General features: G+C 47.9%; 1 protein-coding gene across 1 annotated transcript; it reads left to right on the top strand.

Annotated features, from left to right (window-relative positions):
• The first annotated feature begins 19,390 nt into the window (after window positions 1-19,390).
• LOC116189991 (vegetative cell wall protein gp1-like) lies at window positions 19,391-20,182 on the top strand. Its single transcript, XM_031519657.1, has one exon. The coding sequence runs from the start codon at window positions 19,391-19,393 to the stop codon at window positions 20,180-20,182; it is 792 nt and encodes a 263-aa protein (XP_031375517.1).
• Window positions 20,183-22,220: the final 2,038 nt, after the last annotated feature.

The raw sequence follows: 22,220 nt of genomic DNA, 5'->3' as shown, positions 1-22,220 counted from the left end.
GTACTTTGTTGTCCTAGCCCAATTTTGTGAGGGCTGGTTTTCTCAGAAGTCTGATGCTTGTGCACTCAAAAGCCGAACTTCGCGTCTTTTGTCCTTGCAAACTTTACAAGTCCTTTCCCCTATTGTCTAAAAAGAAAACAAAATTGCCCCAGGAGTGTGGGTGACCAAGGTTGCCTCGCATGAATGTTGGACGGGGATGCCCCGGTCTTTGTGATTTGTGTCGGGCGTCTTGTACAATCATCGTCCCCGATCGTGCTTGTAGTTCCAGCATCAGTTGTACGCCGGAAAGGTGTGCTCTCGAAGCCGATAGGCATGTTTGTTTGTCGATTGAGACGGTTGCGCTGAAGGCATGCAGCTCGTTCGGATGCTTCCGTCGTCGGCTTCATAGGGGTACCTCCTTGTCGGGCCCTTCCCTACTAAAGTATAGGAAGAAAGACCCGATAGGAGTTCTCGGGGAGGTGTGAACCCGTGCATCGCTCTTCGCCCGCGAATGGCATGTCCCTGTGAAGGATGACAAAGAGGATGATGCATTAGGCGATTATGCGGTGGAATGTGTGGTAAGAAATGTTAGGTGGACCCATGGGAGGTTCCCTCATCCAGCGTGCGACCCGTGGGTGCCGCGCGTGGGGGACACTCAATTTCGGGAGTCTAATCATCACCACCCTGGGGTGGTCAGACTGTGATTGTGAGCCGTATAGGCGTACTTTCCCCAATTGCGGGTTGGCATTCGCAGCCGTCTTAAGAAAGACTCGAGGAGCCGGGTCCCAAGAGGACTGGCGAGTTGAACAGATCCTAGTGCTACTAGAAGGGTTTGTTCACGTCGGGAACCCATTTATGAATGCATATATAGAAGAGAATTTAAGGAAGAATGCGTGTTGCCCAGGCGGCTGGTCGTTGGCCACAGCGGAGGGTGGGTAGGGATCATTCTCCGGTCGGAGATGTGACCGTGCTAGTGACTTTCGTAGCGGGTGGGCAGGGCCATGCTCTATTTGTCGGAGTTATTGCCTGTGATCTTTTGCGGAGGGAGGGCTGGGATTCGGTGTCGAAGTTCCAAGGTGCTGGACGGGAAGTGTTCATTGTCCTAATTGTGGTCGTTCAAGGTCCAAGTTGCCTTCTTGTCGGTTATTTTCTGCAATGGGAAGAGGAAAGGCAATGAAGGAACAAGAACTATTCGTAATTTGAATGCAACAGCGTAGGGGAGCGAACTAGCCTGGTAGGCGTCATGCAAGCACACTGGGAGACATGCACAAGGTGTGTCGAGGATGCGTGCATGGGCAAGGTAGGGGTGTGCTCGCACGATGCGGAAAGGGCACACTGTTGTGCTGGTGGAAGCACTTGTAGCATCGAGGGACGTGTGCTCAACCATGCAATGACGTAATCGATTGCGCGGGATTAATGGGGAGTTAGTGTTGCTTGGATGGTTGGCCCTTGAGCTACTGATCCTCTCGCCGTGGAGGAAGGGTGAGGACCACGAGAGATCCACCTGCGAAGGCGGTCACAACTTTGTCTACCGTGTGGTAGTGTTAATTCTCGTGTAAAATAGTAAATAAATAGGATGCGTGCAATGCGTGAGTTTTCAAAAGCTAATGTTGTCGTTCACATTGACTCGAAAGGTTCAAAGTACAATGCAAATTTTGTAAAATAGAGTCTTAAGCTGATTTGCCACCACACTCGGGGTTTGAGCGAGCGTCGCCTTGGAAAGTACCGGGTCTAGGCGAGGGCCTTGCGGAGATATCTATCCTAGAGTGCATGTGTGGGTCTTCATGAGGCCCTTTCCTAGATCTCTCCAGGGCGGCGTTCGCTCAAGCAAGCTCCTGACCGCATCTCTGCATCTTGGCACGGGTTTGGGGGAGCTCCCTTTAAGGTGGTTGGCCGGCGAGTTCTTCATCTCTCAGCGACCTCTGGGTGATCGAACCTAGTGTTGATGAGGTCGATCATGTTGTCCCGGAATATACCCCATTCGCGTTCTGTGGCGAGTCGGTGAGGTCCTCGTGTGTTGGTGGACTTTGTCGAGGCGCGGGCAGGAGGCCGAGCAAGGCGTCCCTTACCAAGACGATAGGAAAATCCGTTTAGGACTCGTCAACATGAATGACATCCTAATTTTTGAAAACCACATGATGCATGTGTACGAAGAGAGTAAATGCCCACGGCTTAATATAAATTACAAGGTACATGTACATCACTCTCGAAATAGAAGAGACTCAAAGTGGCACGCAGGCCAACCTGATGGACTATTTGTCGGAGTCGGGTTGAAGGCTTGCGTGGAGGCATAACACGATGCATAGTTTGGTGCTACAGGGACCGTGCTATGTAAGGATGGGGGCTCCCGACTCAAGGTGTCAATTCCTTGAAATCGAGCGAGGATCTTTGGGGGCCGGTTCGGTGGCATAGCCGACTCGATCCGTTCCCTTACTCGGATCCTCTGACTAACCTAGCTTCCTATTTTGGTGCCCGTGGGATTTCGGACAAGGCACCTAAAGCTAGCATGATATGCAATGCATGCGTGAAATAAATGTGCGTAAGTAGAAAAGCGGGAAATGCGGAAAGCGATAAATAGACAAGCAAACAAAACAAGCGGGAATGAACCCGAACCCTCTAAGTGTCTCCAGTGGAATCGCCAAGCTGTGCGCACCCGAATTTAATCTCGTCGGGGCACGCATGCGCGCGCCTAAGCAAACACGGCTTGGGAGTGTCCACCTTCCCGGGGACGCGCGACGGACGCACGTGAGAAGGAGTCGCCACTTGCCATTTTACGACCCGAAGGTCGAGGGCCGGCAAGTTACCCGGGTCTAGGGGTACGGGTACACCTAAATGCTAAGGCAATGGTCATACGGAACCGAAAATTCCGAATTCGGGGGTTCTATTACGTGCAGGCCTATATCCCGCACGCCCTTTCGGTACTCTAGCTTGCTAGGCTTGCCATTTTGTTTATTTACCGCGTGATTTAGGGTCGCACTTGACTCGCCCGTTTTGACACCGTAAAATCGATGAATCGATTGAGTTGGGCCAAGAATCCGAAGGATGAGTAGGCTTGTGAGTCAAGGAATCGGCTCGCTATCTTAGCGTTACAGTTCATCGAACCGTGATGGTCGATTCCCTGCGCGAACCGAGACCGCGAGTATTCAAGCTTACTCATCCTTTGGTGATGATAGACCAACTTAACCAATTCTATACTCGGACCTCTCGCTCGTCGATCGGGGATCCTTACAAATGAATGATTCAATATACAAATAAAATCCTCACAATGTTCCCTCGAATAATTGCAAAATACAACTAAATGAAATAAATGGATCCCGATCGGTTTACATTGGGCCAATATTCCGCTCCGGCTCACCGTGTGTTTTGAATAACCGATAAACAAATTAAGGCAACGCGGGCTCAAAGAGCCGGGGGTCGGGTCCAATCGAACCAACGGTTTGCGGGGGAACCGATTAGTTCCCACTGTAACCGTTGGACCGATCGAGCTCCCGGGTGATATCTAAACACGTTTCACGCATTCAATCCAAATTGCCTTCCACATAGGCCATATTCGGAGTGTGATGGTGACTCGAGGCTAGATCCCATTCCGCACTCGAGTTGCACGCGCTCGATGAATTAAGAGGTGTTGGACCTCGTGTTCGGTGATTTGGGGCGTTGGACCCCATGTAACACGTGACCTACGGGTTCGGGCCCGAACAGCAATAAATCATCAAAAGCAAGAATAAAACAGAAGAAAACTGATATAACTGACACAATACAGAAAGCAACTGACAATTACTAATAAGTGTCGGTGAATACAAACGAATTATGTATTAGGCCGAATATACGTGATTTAATCAGTTATTATCCGTGGTTGATTGGCAAACAATGCATCTAACCTAGGCAAACATAGAGGGCGGGCTAGGATAAGGTTCTAAGCCAATTACATGTGTGTGTTTGTTTTATGACTCTCATTCAGTTAAGTGTCACTGTGGTTTCACCGAATTAGCCAAACTCGTGTTTTGACTCTAGATTGGAATCTATCATTCCGCTTATCCATTATCTAATGTTTGATTAAGCCAAATGCATGATTAATCCGATTTTTCGTGTTTTGTAACTGAAATAAAATGTCCACCACCGAATCTACGATAGGAAGATAGAAACACCGAAAGTGAACGGAATGGGCCGTGCGAATGAAACTCGCACCCGAACGGGTTGCCCTTTTCGTTCATAGATCGAAGTGTTTCCAACTCCCTAACACCTAGGGTATAGGTGAATCACGGAATGATGATTATGCCCTTGGATGATAAAATTGCGATGTTCGTGTATAAATTGGAGATCGCGTCACACGAAGAAGTCTAAGAAGGACTCGCGCGTCTTGACTCGAGCCGCCTCAAATCGGGCCCGGACTCGAGTCATAGCACGCGAGTACTCGTTAGACGTCTATTCTATTCGTGTTACACGTCTCGGTATTTTGAAATTGTGATCTTTTAAGGAAAAGAGCATTCCCGCCTTTCCGTGAACCATCGATGCGTTTACGAATTAGTGATCGATTCATCCAATTATTTAGTCCAAGCGATTTAATTAACCGAATGATACGTCTCGTTTCTCCCATTCGTGAAATTATTCGGTGACGATGACCTTGTGTTATGGGTATTATGGATTTAACGAACAATGGTCCGAAGTCTACACGTCTATCATGTGATTATCACATGGCCAATGATAAAACACGAACATCAATACACACAATTCCAAGGGGTGATTATGATCATATCTTACATGCATAATACGTCAAACACGATAATAACACACGTTTTCATCACATTGATGCCGCCATGGTCATAATCACGCAAAAGAGCATACAAACACGCACGAACAAAATATTTAAGCGGGATCAATAAAACGGCATCGACTCAAGTGATAACGAAACGGATAAAACACGGGAATCGGCCCATCTCGAGGCGAAAGAGGGCCTCCCGGACTTGTGTGGTCCAAGGAACCTCTCGGCCGTATTCCATCAAGAATGACCGGGAGCTTCCGTGGCTCACACGGGTCGGGATGATCTCTTCGGCCCCGATTTGGATCTTTTCCTATCATGACACATGAGCTTATGCATCATACGGATATGATATGAGCACATAAATGGAATATGATGGACGTACGTGCATGGAAAAGCATGAGGAAGTCCGGATCTAGAAGAAAAATAGCAACTTTCATGCTCTCCGGTTTATAAATCACATTAACACTTCATAACAAGCAAACATCGAGGATCCTAGCTTCTCTAAGTCGTAGAGGAATATTACCTAGCCTCGGAACACGTGGAAAGAGTCGGAGAAGTGGCAAAGGGAGTCGGGAGACTCGGTTGGAACGAACAGACCCGAACCGGTGCAGTCGGGTCGACTGGCAGACCCGACTGGCAGTCTGGCTTGTCGGGGCTGTACCGGTTGATCGGGATGGAATTTTCGCGCGGGGACTGTTGCGTTGGATTCCCAAGAGACTAAGGATCGCTCCTGTGGTGGTTTCGGGAGGAGAGCACGCGTAGATTTTCCGGAAATCAAAAACAAAGTCGGGTCAGTAAAAAAAGGACAGACCCAGTCGGGTCAAAACAGACCCGACTGGCACCCGATGAAGAAACTGCTCCACAGGAGGGTCCCGGTGGTCTTTTGATGCAAGGTTGGTGGCGTTGGATTCCTAACTGACTGAGGATCACGGTGATAGGCGGCTCGTAGCGAGATTCAACACGAGATGACCTGTACGTTCCTGCGAAGTTCGGGTTAGAAAAGAAAACCAGAGGAACAGCTTGGGGCCGACGGCTTGGGGTTGTCCATTCGAGCCTGGAAGGGGAGGAGCCGACGGCTTGGGGCCGTCCATTCGAGCCGAGGGTTGAGCCGTGGCTTGGGATCGAGCCGCGGCTTGATGGCTTGGCTTGGCTTGGCTGTGGGTCCCATTCGGTTGAGAGAAAAGCCGGGAAATGCTTGAAACTTAATTGAGCGCGCGTCCGATCTCCGATGTCCAATTAATTTATGGATTTGGAATGCTTGAATGACGAGGATTCGAATGAGCTTAATATCGCCATGCGTCGTGTGGACGAACGTTCGGGCGACTCGACGCCTCGAGAGTCGGTTTTTGCCTCGTTTGGACATTCGGAGTGGAGTTTAGTGCCCCTCGACCCCGATTGACCTTTGTGCATCCTATCATTCATTTTGACGATCCTTTTGCCCCGTGAGGGATTGTTGGCTCGTCATCCTCGATCGGGAACCGTTGGCCCGGGGAGCCTAGGGACCTTGACCGGAATTTTCTCGGCGTGCCCTGAATGCCTTGAGGTGCTTGGAGATTATTGTGAGGTACTCAGAGACCCTCGTGGTCTCTGCTTTCCGTGGAAATACCCGAAGACTCGCTGGGAGGCATTCGTGACCACTGAAACGTACTTCGGGAGACTGAGCCGGACTCCGGAAGGTTGTCTGAAGCTTGTTCCCCGGCCCTGGTGGTCCCCGGGTGCCTGTAGGCCCGTTTTGAGGGGCCGCTTGCTAGTCAGTGGGGCGAACCCCGGAGCTATGTTAGAAAAGGCGTCCGTGGGGGATCGGGGTGTCCCGGCTCAAGCAGGATGTCCCAGAAATGCGTCCGGACGCGTGATTGGTCGTTTTGGCACTGAGGAGGATTTTTGGAGCCCCATATTAGGTACCTTTCGGTGCTTCGGTGACTCAGTGATGAATAGTGCCACAGTGCCCCTCGACCCCCGATTGACCTTTGTGCATCCTATCATTCATTTTGACGATCCTTTTGCCCCGTGAGGGATTGTTGGCTCGTCATCCTCGATCAGGGACCGTTGGCCCGGGGAGACCTAGGGACCTTGACCGGGATTTTCTCGGCGTGTCCTGAATGCCTTGAGGTGCTTGGAGATTATTGTGAGGTACTCATAGATCCTCGTGGTCTCTGCTTTCCGTGGAAATACCCGAAGACTCGCTGGGAGGTGTTCGTGACCACTGAAACGTACTTCGGGAGACTGAGCCGGACTCCGGAAGGTTGTCTGAAGCTTGTTCCCCGGCCCTGGTGGTCCCCGGGTGCCTGTAGGCCCGTTTTGAGGGGCCGCTTGCTAGTCAGTGGGGCGAACCCCGGGAGCTATGTCAGAAAAGGCGTCTGTGAGGGATCGGGGTGTCCCGGCTCAAGCAGGATGTCCCGGAAATGCGTCCGGACGCGTGATTGGTCGTTTTGGCACTGTGGAGGATTTTTGGAGCCCCATATTGGGCACCTTTCGGTGCTTCGGTGACTCAGCGATGAATAGTGCCAGAGTGCCGGCTCCACCGTCTTCGGGATTCCTCGTTCGTCTGTTCTTCTGACTGCTCTCTTCCGTCTCTCTCAGTGGATTGTGCTCTTCTCTTACTGTCCGTGACCTCGTGCCTGCCCATTGGCTTCCGATTGCCGGGTGATGATTAGTGCCCCGGGCCTCGGTTGGGGATCCTCGCATGGGGAGCCGGTGGGCCAAAATGGGGTGCTGACAGGCACAAACTACAAGAGAGAAGTAGGGTTCACTAGAGAAAGGCACAGAGGGGCAATTGGAAGAGTAAACAAACGACGAACCTCGAAGCAACAGAAGCTGGCACTGTGGCACTATTCATCACCGGATCACCGGAGCGTCAGAAGGTATCTAATGTGGGACTCTAAAAATCCCTCTTGGTGCCAAAATGACCAATGGCACATCCAGGCACATGTCAAAAGCATCCTGCTTAAGCCGGGGCACTCCCGAACTCTACAGACGCCTTTCTAACAGGGCTCCCGGGCGCTTGATCCACGAACGAGGAAACGACACTCGGAAATAGGTCTACACATGCCCCAGGACCACTAGGGCCATGAACAAATTTTAGATTGCCTTTCGGAATTCGACTTGGTCTCCCGAGTGGACCCCGACTTGGAAAAAAGGGACTCTTTCAAACAGAATCTAAGCTCAGAGCTCATTCGGTGGAAAGTTGACGTCCAAGCTTCACACCACTCACTCCCTACAACTATTAGGATTAGGGAAATCATTTCGCCTCGGGCCAAGCAAATCAGTTAGGTCTCCCGAGTGACATTTCAGTGGTCACAAACGCCTCTCGACAAGTCTTCGGGGCATGTTTCTTACAAACAGAGGCCACAGCTGTCTCCAAACACCTCAGGACGTTTGGGAAACACTGGAAAAACCCTGATCGTAGGTTCCTAGGTCTCCTCCGGCTAATGGTCTTCGGTCGGGGACGGTGAGCCAACGATCCCGCACGGGACAAAAAGCTCACTAAGACGAGCACTATAATGCACAAAGGAGCTATTGGAGAATGCGGACGGTCAACTCCACCCTGAATATCCAAACAGGGCAAAAACGACTCTCGGGGTGCCAGGTCACCCGAATATTCGTTCACATGAAGAATGGAGATATTGGGTTTGTTTAAATTCTCTTCATGCGAGCATTCCAAATCTATCAATTAATCGGACCACGGAGGTCGAGCACGTGGCCAATCGAGCCTTGAGCTTCTCCCAACTTTTCCTCGAGCCAAGAAGAGCCCACGGCTAAACCCCACAGCCACGGCTAAACCCCAAGCCACGGCTCAACCACCCCAAGCCACGGCTAGATCCCTCATGGCCGGCGGCTCAAACCCAAGAGCTTCCCCCCTCCACACATTTCAAATATCTCTTACACATCCTCACATCCATCACTTCCTATCACTTCCCATCACTTCTCCCTTACTTCCCCCACACTCTAAGTGACCATTTCCCCTCCCTAATCACTCTTCAAAATTTCGACAGCCCATTTCCCCTCCCTAAACCACACTTAACTTCACTTAAACGATCCATTAAGCCTCCCTTTATAAACCCTAAGCCTCATCAACTCAATCACTTTTTTAACTCCATCTTCTCTCAAGCCAACTTCTCTCTAAAATACTCTCAACCTCCAACCCACTCCCACACCCCCGTACAAGCCATCCCGTGCCCGAAACTGGCTAAAACCAACGGAAAACCATCCGGCATTCCGATCACCGCCCGATCTGACTTAAGCCAAATATCGCCAAACTTCTTAGCCTACATATTTCCCACCATCTAAGTCCATTTTTGGGCTTGGATTTTCGGTTTGAAGCCTCCAGCCCCACATTCCAACCGTAAACATCATCGGATCTCTAGGAAGTTCCTCTAGCGCATCCGAGTTCTCCACACATGCCATTTCCTCCCACGACTTTGGCGAGTCGTGCCATCACGTTCAAAGGGTCCCTCACAACCCTCACTCTCCCCCATGAAGAGGTGGTCACGGTCCGAGAGCCATACCACCGTGCATAACCCCCGTTTCATCCATTTTCTCTTTACCGGGTCCACCGTTTGTTACCGAGTTTTCTCTCATCATTTCGGGTTTGTTCAGGCTTCGACACATTTGGGACTGTCCACGAACATCTAGATCTGCCCCTTAGGAGTCCAAGGAACCCGATCTCACCTAGTGCCATGGTCGGAGTTCACGTGCCGACGCCGTTTTCCCTAAGTTGCCACAGTCGCTACTTTATGGGTACCTACTGCCCTTGGCGTCCAGCCGGGTCACCCGACCCTCTTGTCGCTTCCCCGACTCTTTTTCTCGTACATCGAGGCTAGGTAACACTCTTCTATGATTTAAAGGGACGAGCTCTTCGATCTTTATTTGTTATGAGGCAATAAAGTGATAAAGTGCACGTTACATGCAAGTATATTTTTTTTCTTCTTTAACTTCATGCAATCCCATGCAACATCATGTGCTTCATTTTTGGTTACGTTCATATATCGTATAAACGTGCATGCCATGACGGGAAACGATTCATTTCGAGGTTAGAGAGGCCCCTGTGGTTCGTAGGGACCATAGGGACTCACGGCCATGCCTCCCGAAGGGATGGCCGAGAGTCCTCTTGTCCCTCACGGACACACGGGGAACTCCCTTGCCCTGAAGCTTGTTATTTCCCACACCTTACTGACCCGAATGTCGTGTAGCATGTGGGTATAACGAGAAACGTTCGGAATCTAGGAGGGAGAGACCCTATGGGTCGGCTACATCAAGGGATGCTCACGGCTACCTTCCTTGCAAGGGGGCCGAGAGGTTCCTTGGTCCATCCGAAGCTATGGACCTCTCGTTCAACGATATCAAGGGTTTCTCATGATATATTTCCGAGTTTGTCATTGAATGAGCCAATGTCGCTTTATAGATTCCATTGAATGCGATGTTTGTGTTTGTCTTGCGTGTCCATTTGTGTAACCGAGATCATGGTGACGTTGGCTTAGTGAAATGCGTGCAAATCGTCTATGTATGCCACTTGATATATGCAAGAACCAATTAGAAGTGATATAAGAGACCCATCAAAACTGGAATTGGGTCAAGAAGCATTTGGCCGCTTATCCTTAGGGAATGGCCGAATTCCTCGTGACCCCCTCCGAGTTAGGATTGGCCTCTTTTGTCATTTCATGATCGATCCTTGGAATTGCTCGTGATTATGTTTTTCCCTAATTACTAACTACATGCTAATCATTTATTAAGTACGTTAGTTTCGGATAATTACCCATTAAATCCATAATCGTGACATGAAATGATAATCGCTGAATAATTTCACAAATGGGAGAAACGGGACGTATCATTGGGTTAATTAAATCACTCGGACTAAATAATTGGATAAATTGATTGTCAATTCGTAAACGCATCGATGGTTCACGGAAAGGCGGAAGTGCCATTTTCTTTAAAAGCTCACAATTTCAAAGCACCTAGACGTGTAACACGAATAGAATCGTGTCTAGCGAGTACTCGTGTACTATGACTCGAGTCCAAACCCAATTTGAGGCGGCTCAAGTCGAGAAGCGCGAGTCCTTTTTAGACGTCTTCGTGTCATGCGATCTTTAATTTATATGTGAACTACACACGTTTTACCGATCAAGGGCATAATCGTTATTCCGCGATCCACCGATATCGTAGGCATTAGGAAGTCGGAAACACCTCGATCTATGGACGAAAAGGGGCGGCCCGTTCGGGCGCGAGTTTCATTCGTATGGCCCATTCCATCCACTTTCGGTGTTTCTATCTCCCTATTGTAGATTCGGTGGCGGGCACCTTCATTTCTGTTGCAAAACACGAAAAACCGGATTAATCATGCATCGGACTTAATCAAACGTTAGATAACGGATAGGCGGAATGCTAGATTCCAATCTAGAGTCAAAATACGAGTTTGACAAATTCGGTGAAACCGCAATGACACCTCACTGAATAGAGTTCTAAAACAAATTTACACATGCAATTGGCCTAGAACCATATCCCAACCCACCTCTTTGTTTGCCTAGGTTAGATACATTGTTTGCTAATCAACCCCGGTTAATAACTGATTAAATCACGTACATTCGGCCTAATATATAACTTGTTTGTATTTATTTGTATTTGCCTGTTTTTGTCTGTTTTTCATCAGTTTTATCAGTTTTCTTCTATTTTTCATTTGCTTTTGCTGATTTGTCACGGCTCGGGTCCGAATCCATAAGTTACGTAATACACGGGGTCCAACACCCCAAATCACCGAACACGAGGTCCAATGCCTCCTAACTCACTGAGCGCGTGCAACCTGAGTGCGGAATGAGATCTAGCCTCGAGTCACCATCACAATCCAAGTATGGCCTATGTGGAAGGCGATTTGGATTGGATTTGTGAATCGCGATTAGATATCACCCGGGAGCTCGATCGGTCCAACGGTTTCAGTAAGAATCAATCGATTCTTCCGTCACCCATCGGTCCGATCGGACCCGACCCCCGGCTCTTTGAGCCCGCGTTGCGTTAATTTCTTTATCGGTCATTCAAAACACACGGTGAGCCGAAGCAGAATATTGACCCAATGCGAGCTGATCGGGGATTCGTTTATTCAATTGTAATTTGTATTTCTTTGAGAGTACATTGTAAGGAACTTTATTTGTACATTCATTTGTAAGGATCCCCCAATCAGTGAACGAGAGGTCCGAGCGTAGAATTAATCGAATTGATTCGTTTATCTAGAAGGCAAGTAAATTTAATGTTTCATGGTTTCGGCTCGCACGGGGAATCGACCACCGTGGCTTGATGAACCGTAGCTAGGATAGCGAGCCGTTTCTTCGATACACGAACTTACTTTCCTTTTGGATTCCTGATTCGAATCAATTGATTCACCGACTTTACGGTATCAAAACGGGGCGAGTCAAGTGCAACCCTAAATCACGCGGTAAATAAACAAAACGGCAAGCCTAGCAAGCTAGAATACCAAAAGGGCGTGCGGAATATAGGGAGGAGCGAGATAGACTTCGTTGTGAGCTTGTTGACTCTCGTGCAGAAGTCGCAGACTACAGGGAGCTTCAAACAGAGTTAGCTCGAGCACGCGCTCGGATCACTAGACTGGGAGATAGCCCGCCTGAATGCTATGTTGGACCGAGCACGGGCAAGGGCGCACGGAGTCCCTGATGCGAACCCCGTCGAACCGGTCGCGGAACCCAGCAACAATAATATGGAATCAAACCCGGATCGTCGAAGATAGAGATTTTGAAAGGTGGAATATCGACCCCGTAGCTATATAGAGCTAGAAACCAATATTATAAGAAGTTTAAGAACTACAAGTAATCGACTTGCAACCCTTGAAGCATAAGTTCAACGAGAACAATTTGGAGAATATCTCTCACACAAGATAGAAAATGGCAGAAAAGTTCTCTAAAAGATAACCTAGGGATGAGCTTATAATGCTCTTGTAATCTGAAGACAACTAAGGAAAGCAAGCATATTCTAGAAGGCATATTCCAACCAGATTTGGTTGCCATCTTCTAGAAGGCATATTCCAACCTGATAGAAGGCATATTCCAACCAGATTTTGTGGCCATCTTCTAGAAGGCATATCCAACCAGATTTGAGGTAGTTGTGGTTATCCTTTAATGCCCCGATGTGTACTGATGAGGTCCAACACTCTTGCTGACCAAAATCAGCCTCGACTCGACTTGTTCGTCTCTCGAACTGCGTGCTTCTTCTCGAATATTCGTCCATAAGTTCTGCAAGGCTTGCTCCAATTTCTTGGCACGTGCTCTGGTGACCGGTCAGGTAGAAATATGCAACTTGTCCTCATGCTCGGAGTTCGGCTCAACCCTATCATTCCCCCCTTCTTCAAAAGGATTCGTCCTCGAATCTGCGCCCACATCAAAGGGAGAAAGATCAGAAACATTAAATGTAGAACTCACTTGATACTCTCTCGGCAAATCGAGCTTGTATGCATTGTCATTAATCTTTCTAAGACTTGAAATGGTCCATCTCCTCGTGGATTTAGCTTTGATTTCCTTTGGCTTGGAAACCTCTCCTTCCTGAAATGAACCCAAACCCAATCTCCCGGTTCGAAAGTGACATGCTTTCTTCCCTTGTTGGCTCGAGTTGCTGCTTGTTCATTCTTCTTCAAAATGTTTTGCCGAGCCTCTTCATGAATCTGCTTCACCAACTCTGCCTTTTCTTTCCATCAAGATTAGAAAGCTCATTTACAGGTAAAAGAATCAAGTCCAATGGAGTTAGTGGATTAAAACCATAAACAATCTCTAATGGTGAAAACTTTGTAGAAGAATGCACAGTTCTATTATATGCAAATTCAACGAATGGAATGCAATCTTCCCAAGCTTTCAAATTCTTTCTAATCACAGCGCGCAACAAAGTGCCCAAGGTTTGATTGACAACCTCGGTTTGTCCATCTGTTTGTGGGTGACAGGTAGTAGAAAACAACAAAGTTGTTCCCAACTTAGCCCACAGAACTCTTCAAAAATGACTCAGAAATTTCGCATCCCTATCACTCACAATTGTCTTAGGGACTTCATGTAAACACCCACTTCCCTAAAGAAAAGATTTGCCACATGAGTAGCATCATCAGTTTTATGACAAGGGATAAAGTGTACCATTTTTGAAAATCTGTCAACAACCACAAAGATAGAATCTCGACCATTCCTAGATCTAGGCAGACCCAAAACAAAATCCATGGAGACATCAATCCAAGGGTGACTCCGAACAGGTAATGGCATGTAAAGTCCATGTGGATGAATTTTCGATTTAGCCTTCTTACATGTGATGCACCTAGAACAAATTCTCTCGACATCTCTTTTCATGTGAGGCCAAAAGAAGTGCTCCTTCAGAATGTCCAAGGTCTTAGCAACTCCAAAGTGCCCCATCAACCCTCCCCCATGAGACTCCCTAATAAGTAATTCACGCATGGAACTCTTTGGAATACATAGCCTATTTTCACGAATTAAATACTCCTCATGCCTATGAAACTTATCAAACACTCCATTTTCACAGACAGCAAACATAGCAGCAAAATCAGGATCATGCTCATATAACTCCTTAAAATGCTCGAACCCAAGAAACTTAGCTCCAAGAGTTGAAACAAGGGCATACCTGCGAGATAAGGTATCGGCTACCACATTCTCCTTACCTTGCTTGTATTGGATCACATATGGGAACATCTCAATGAACTCAATCCAACGTGCATGTCTGCGATTCAACTTACCTTGGCCTTTCAAGTGCTTCAGTGATTCATGGTCTGTGTGAATGATGAACTCCTTAGACCACAAGTAGTGTTGCCACGTTTTCAGTGCTCTCACCAACGCATATAACTCCTTGTCGTAGGTGGAGTAGTTCAAAGCGGCCCCTTTAAGCTTCTCACTGAAATAGGCAATGGGCCTCCGGTCTTGCATAAGTACAGCACCTGCACCAATTCCAGAAGCATCACATTCGATTTCAAAAGGTTTAGAGAAATCTGGTAAAAGTAGCAATGGAGCTGAACTTAGCTTTTCTTTTAATGTATTGAAAGCCTTCTCTTGCTCTTCTCCCCACTTGAACCCAACATTCTTCTTGATGATTTCTGTCAAAGAAGCAGCAATGGTACTGAAGTTTGGCACGAACCTTCGATAGAATCCCGCTAAGCCGTGGAAACTCCTCACTTCAGCGATAGTGGTAGGTGTAGGCCAATCCTTGATTGCCCTTACCTTGTCTTCATCGACCTCCACACCCCTGGAACTAACAACGAAACCAAGAAAAACAACTCTATCCAAGCAAAAGCTACACTTCTTGAGATTAGCATACAGCTTCTCACGTCTTAATGACTCAAGGACACTTCTCAAATGTTCAACATGGTCATCCAAACTCCTGCTATATATCAGAATGTCATCAAAATAGACAACCACAAATTTCCCAATGTAAGCACGCAAAACATGATTCATAAGACGCATAAAAGTGCTGGGTGCATTAGTTAAACCAAATGGCATTACCGTCCACTCATACAATCCATGCTTGGTTTTAAAAGCTGTTTTCCATTGATCACCTTCTTTCATTCGAATCTGGTGGTACCCACTCTTCAAATCAATCTTAGAAAATATAACGGAACAGTGCAATTCATCCAACATGTCATCTAATCGAGGAATGGGATGTCAATATTTTACCGTGATCTTGTTCACAGCTCTACAATCGACACACATTCTCCAAGTCTCGTCTTTCTTTGGAATAAGCAGAACAGGGACAGCGCATGGGCTCATACTTTCTCGAACATGTCCTTTGGCCAATAGCTCCTCAACTTGTCTCTGAAGTTCTTTAGCCTCTTTCGAACTACTTCGATAGGCCGGTCGGTTTGGAATAGGAGCTCCTGGAATAAGATCAATCTGATGCTCAATCCCTCTTATTGGTGGTAGTCCCTGTGGCATTTCTTCGGGAAAGACATCTTCGAATTCTTGCAAGAGAGAAATAGCAACACTAGGTAAAGTAGAGTCAAGGTCAGAAATAGAAAGATAGACCTCCTTGTACAAGAACAAGATCATCGGTCTATTAGCCTTATAAGCACCCTTAAGCTCTCTTTCTTTTGCATAAAAACTCAATTTTCTCTCATTTTTTTCTGAACTCTCCATCTTTTCACTCTTGTTTTTCACATTCTCTCCACTTTCTTTTCTCTCAAGATCACTCTCTTTCTCTTTTTGTTTTTCAGCCACTTTTTCACTCTTCTCACTAAGAGACCTTTTAATTCGAATCTGATCCTCAAACACTTGAGTCGGTGTCAAGGGTGCAAGTGTTACTTTCTTCCCGTCCTTTACAAATGAATATCGATTCCTATACCCATCATGTATCACTCTCCTGTCGAACTGCCATGGTCTCCCGAGCAACATATGGCTAGCACTCATTGGTACAACATCACAAAGAACCTCATCCCGGTACTTTCCAATACAGAAGGACACAAGAACCTGTTTATTTACCTTCACTTCACCGCATTCATTCAGCCACTGGAGTTTGTACGGCTTGGGATGTTTTTGGGTATGCAAACCGAGCTTGTCTACCATCAACTTGCTGGCCACATTCACACAACTTCCTCCGTCAATAATCAACCCACACACATGATCCCTCACGTGGCAACGAGTGTAGAAGATATTCTCCCTTTGCACCTCATCACCATCCTCTCTAACTTGAACATGTAGGGCTCGCATGATAACTAAGGCTTGACCTTCAACCGCATGCTCAATGTCACTAGCATCTTCGAGTGGATGCATGGAATCACTATCTTCTTCTTCTTCAGTCTCGATATCCCTACTCTCCATCATAATCATGGTCCGCTTGTTTGGACATTGGGAAGCAAAGTGACCTGAGCCCAAACAACGAAAACATTTGATATCACGATTTCTTTGAGGTTCAGAAAAAGTTTTACCCTTATCCTTGTTGTTGGCTTGAGTCTTGTAGGTGTCTCCCTTTGGCTTATAATCAGTCTTCTCATCCGGTTTCGTAGAAGAACCCCACTTCGATCTCCAAGACGCTGAACCAGAAGTTTCTACCTTTGAAGATGTTTGACCCCCTCTCTTGAGCTGCCTCTCAACCTTCATGGCCATGTGTACCACGTCGTCAATCTCCACGTAATGTTGCAGCTCAACTACATTGGCAATCTCCCGATTAAGTCCACTAATGAACCGAGCCATGGTTGCCTCTCGATCCTCCTCAACATTGGCGCAAATCATGACAATCTCCATCTCATTGTGGTACTCCTCCACAGTCTTAGACCCTTGCTTAAGATTCTACAGTTTCAAGTATAAATCCCGGTAGTAATGGGATGGGACAAACCTCCTCCGCATGACAGCTTTCATGCCCTCCCAATTGTCAATAGGTCGCTCCCCATTTCGGCGTCTACTCACCGTCAATTGATCCCACCAAACTATGGCATAGTCGGTGAATGCCACAGCTGCAAGCTTCACCTTCTTCTCCTCGGAGTAGTTGTGACAATCAAAAACCAACTCAACCTTCCTTTTCCATTCGATGTACACATCAGGATCGCTCTTGCCTTGGAACGGAGGAATGGTCAACTTGATGGATCCCATATTACGATCAATGGTGTCTCTTTCTTGGTGCCTCCCACGTCCGCGCCATGGCCTCTCAGCCCTTGCTCCTCGAGCTCGTCTCATTGTGGCAATGGAAGACACATCATCCTCATCATCATAGGATCCCTCCTCATGGTCATCAAATGGATCAATAGTAGGTGCCGGTTGTCGGTTATTGTTCCTCCTTGGGTGCTGATTGGGAGCTTGTCGCAACTGGTCAATCCGCTCATCATGCCTCTCCAACCGGTCATTGATCGTATTGAGCACCATGTTCATTCGCTCAAATTGTTGTTGCATAGCCCGAATGATTGTGCTCTGATCAGGCCCTCCACTGCTTTGTTCAAGTCCCCCGCTATTTTCTTGTGACATGTTGAAATCTGCAAAGAAATCTTAGAGTAAAAGGACCTCACAATCACTCCCTCACGTGTTTACTCTCTAATCGATGTCACACAAACTCTCGTATTTCACTCGATACAATGGCTTTTACCCTCTGATGATCTCACCCACTCTTGCCTTTTTCCTCTCGTAGATTTCTCCACAAAGTTCTGGAGGAACTAAGTAATCTAATTATAAGTCCTTGAGGAAATTACTTGTTTGCTCAAGCCACTTATAATATCAGTTCCAAGTAGTAAAGAAGCGAAGAGATATGGATGGACAAGATGTATGTGAAAGGAATGAGCCCGGACGAATCAAAGATGGAGTTGACACAAATACGATCGGAGAAAAAAAAAAGAAGAATGAGAGCAACTATGACAGATCAACTTAAGGCCGGTGTAATCAGCGAAACAATCGATCACTCTAATTCACCACAGATCAATTACAACACAAAGACAGCAAATTGTTCAATAAATTATTCGCTCACTTCAGATCCTTTTCTCTTTTTTTTGATCCTTTTTTCTTTTCTTTTTTTTTGACGATTTAGATAGTTAAGATCAGATCAGACAAGATTAATGGAAAGGATAGAATGAAAGCTATATCTAAAGATTCTAGAACGAAGAAAAAGAAAAGAACAAGGATAGATGAAACCTCGATTTGGAACTTAGGCTCTGATACCAAAATGATATGAACCCCGTCGAGCCCGTCGCAGAACCCAGCAACAATAATATGGAATCAAATCCCGAATCGTCCAAGATAGAGATAGAGCTAGAAACTTCAGATATAGCTTTGAAAGGTGGAATATCGACCCCGTAGCTATATAGAGCTAGAAACCAATATTATAAGAAGCTTAAGAACTACAAGTAATCGACTTTCAACCCTTGAAGCATAAGTTCAACAAGAATAATTTGGAGAATATCTCTCACACAAGATAGAAAATGGCAGAAAAGTTCTCTAAAAAATAACCTAGGGAGGAGCTTATAATGCTCTTGTAATCTGAAGACAACTAAGGAAAGCAAGCATATTCTAGAAGGCATATTCCAACCAGATTTGGTTGCCATCTTCTAGAAGGCATATTCCAACCTGATAGAAGGCATATTCCAACCAGATTTTGTGGCCATCTTCTAGAAGGCATATCCAACCAGATTTGAGGTAGTTATGGTTATCCTTTAATGTCCCGATGTGTACTGATGAGGTCCAGCACTCTTGATGACCAAAATCAGCCCCGACTCGACTTGTTCGTCTCTCGAACTGCGTGCCTCTTCCCGAATATTCGTCCATAAGTTCTGCAAGGCTTGCTCCAATTTCTTGGCACGTGATCTGGTGACCGGTCCGGTAGAAATATGCAACTTGTCCTCATGCTCGGAGTCCGGCTCAACCCTATCAGTCCCCCATCCCTAGGATTAGCAGACGCATTCGTTTTTGCCCTCGCTCGGACCTACGCCACTCTCAGCAGGCTACCGAGCGCAAAGGGATGTCGGCTTACGTTTATGTTCCTTTTCTTTCGTACGCTGTTTTTTATAAAACTATGGAACTCGAATCAAACCAATGTGATGAAATTAGTATTTTGATACTCATGGATCTCATACATCATGTTCTTTTATTTATTGTTCTACACTTATCCTTTCGAAAGTGTCGATATCACGCTCACATACTCTTGGAATCCAGGTAATCGCAACTGGCGTCGCACCGTTACTCGACTCGTCAACGTGTTAGGATGACGGAAGAGAACCGAATTGATATCTCCGAGGAAGTCAATCCACCGGTCCCAGCTCATTCTCAGCAGCCCCCGACACATGCTTCGCCACCTCCAACTCCCGCGGGCATACCATCGGCGTATTCGGGCGCTCCCTCGATACATCTCCCACCACCAACGTCTTCAGGGGCACCCCTTCCACAAGTCTCGCCGACATCTTCCACCTCCGACGACCATGCTCGCATCGCGGCACTTGAGGGCACAATTAACCAACTAGCTGCCAACATGACCACCAACATGGCCGAACTGTTTGCCCTACTCAGAGGACCGAACCGTGCATCCTCGAGCTCCACACCTCCTTCAGGACAAGGGCTAACGGTCAACCCAACATCTTGGATTCCGCCGACTCAAGCTCCAGAAAGCACTGATGCTCCTGCCCCACCAACAACTCACATGCCCACTGTTCACCCGTTAGTCATCCCCTTTCCGCTGCCACCGGCCCCCACAGCCGTCCCTCTTCCACCGGCGGCATTCCTAACTCCGGATCAGGCCCTGTCTGTGCCACCACCCGTCTCCATGCCGGCCCCAGCCGCAATCTATACCGTCCTTCCGCCAATGGTTTTCCCGGCATCAAGCGCACCTGCTCCAGCGCATTTTCAAGTCACAGAACCTCCTCCCTACACTTCTCAACAACCCCACACTAGCCTTCCCTACCAAGCGCCGCCTCCCATAAATATCACCTTTCTCGAATCGGGGCACCCCGACTCACGTGGTTCAGTTCGCTTCACCAACGCACTTTTTCCCCGAGGCTGACACCGAGCAGGAGCATAGATTGAAGAGAATGGAGGAGACAATACGAGCCTTGCAAGCAAATGAGTCTCGCCCCAACGCAAGCTATGGCGATTGTAGCCTCTTCCCAGGCATGCGGCTACCCTCAAAGGTTAAGATCCCGGAGTTCAGGACTTACGAAGGCATGACGAATCCGCGACATCATCTCCGCCATTACCGAGGAAAGATGCTACAATACTGGGATTACGAGGAATTCGTCATCCCCTCATTTCAAGATAGTCTGACGGGAGTAGCTCTCGATTGGTTCATGTCGCTAAAGGCCGAAGACATTCCAACATGGGTAGATCTTTCCCGGAAATTCATCGACCAGTACCAGTACAGTGCGGAGACGCCTCCGACCCTCTTGGAATTGAGCATGAAGGAGATGGCGCAGGGCCAAAGGTTCGAGGAGTACGCTACCAAGTGGCGTGCCCAAGCGGCAAAGCACATCCCCCCAATCAGCGAAGTACAACAAATTTAGTTGTTCCATTCCACCCTAAGGGGAGTGTACTATTCGCATCTGTTGGCTCACACCTCTTCATTCTCCGATCTCATTGAGGCCGGGAAAAAGCTTGACTTGGGAATCAAGCTTGCCAGGATGGAAGGCCCCACCAGTAAAGGAGAAGAATCCACGAAGAAGGCTTCTGCAACAACGACATATTCCAGCGGAAGAAGGGGAAAGGAGGTTACAGTTAACGCTGTTAATCTAGCACACCGACGCCCCAACAATATTCGGTAAATTTCACGTCTGCACCCCCCGTGGTCCCCACCTACGCTCCGCATGCGCCGCAATATCGACCTCAACCCCTTACCCAACCAATCTACTACTCTGCACCGCCGCCTCCACTTCCACCTACGGTACTGTTAGCACCCCATTTTGGCCCACCGGCTTCCCACATGAGAACCTCCGACCGAAGCCCAGGTTACTATTCATCACCCGACGGGCAGAGGCGAGCATGCGGTCACAGAGTCATAAACGGCGGAAGAGGGACATGATCCAATGAGGAAACAGGGAAAAGCAATCAGGAAAGGCAAACAGACGACAAATCTCAGAGCAACGGGAGTTGGCACTACGGCACTATTCATCACCTAACCACTGAAGCACCGGAAGGTGCTCGATATGGGACTTTAAAAATCCCTCTCGATGCCAAAGTGACCAACGACACGTCAGGGCGCATTTTCGGGGCATACCGCCTAAGCCGGGACACCCCAATCTCTCATGGACACCTTTTCTGACAGGGCTCCCGGGGCCCGCTCCACTGACAAGTAAACGGCCCCCTAAAACGGGCCTACAAGCACCCAAGGACCACCGAGGTCATGGGACAAGCTTCAGACGACCATTCGAAACTCTACAGGACTCCCCGAGGGACGTTTCAGTGGTAGCAAACGCCTCCCGATGAATTTTCAAGGCACATTCACGGAAAACAGAGATCACAGCGATCCCCGAACACCTCAAAACATTCGGAGAGCACTGAGAAGACCCCGATCACAAGTCCCTAGGTCATCCCGGGCCAACGGCCTTTGGTCGGGGACAACGAGCCAACGATGTCCCACGAAGCAAAAGGGTCGTCGAAACGAATGTTAAGATGCACAAAGAGCAATCGGGGACCAGGAGCACTAAACTCCACTCCGAACGCCCAAACATGGCAAAACCGACTCTCGAGGTGCCGAGTCGCCCGAACATTCGTTCATACGACGCATGGCGATATTAGGCTCATCCAAATCCTCTTCGTTCAAGCATTCCAAATCTATTAATTAATCGGACATCGGAGATCGGATGCGCGTTCAATCAAGTCTCAAGCACTTTCCAGCTTTTCTCTCAATCGAACGGGACCCACAACTTAGCTAAGCCAAGCCACCAAGCCACGGCTCAACCCCAAGCCACGGCTCAATCCCTCAAGCCGCGGCTCAACCGCAATAAGCCACGGCTAACTCCCATGGCCGGCGGCTCAAAGCTTTCCCCCACCACAAATTCAAATTCTTCTTACACTTCTTACACATCCATCACTTCCTCTTACACATC

Source organism: Punica granatum, unplaced genomic scaffold, assembly GCF_007655135.1.
Source record: "Punica granatum isolate Tunisia-2019 unplaced genomic scaffold, ASM765513v2 Contig00059, whole genome shotgun sequence".
Taxonomy (NCBI): Eukaryota; Viridiplantae; Streptophyta; class Magnoliopsida; order Myrtales; family Lythraceae; genus Punica; species Punica granatum.
The sequence above is the reverse complement of the archived record's forward strand: the minus strand, read 5'-3'. Positions and strand labels throughout refer to the sequence as shown.

Bases quoted from the DNA above. Each gene is read 5' to 3' on its own strand.
- LOC116189991 (XM_031519657.1), top strand. From the start codon at position 19,391: ATGACGGAAGAGAACCGAATTGATATCTCCGAGGAAGTCAATCCACCG.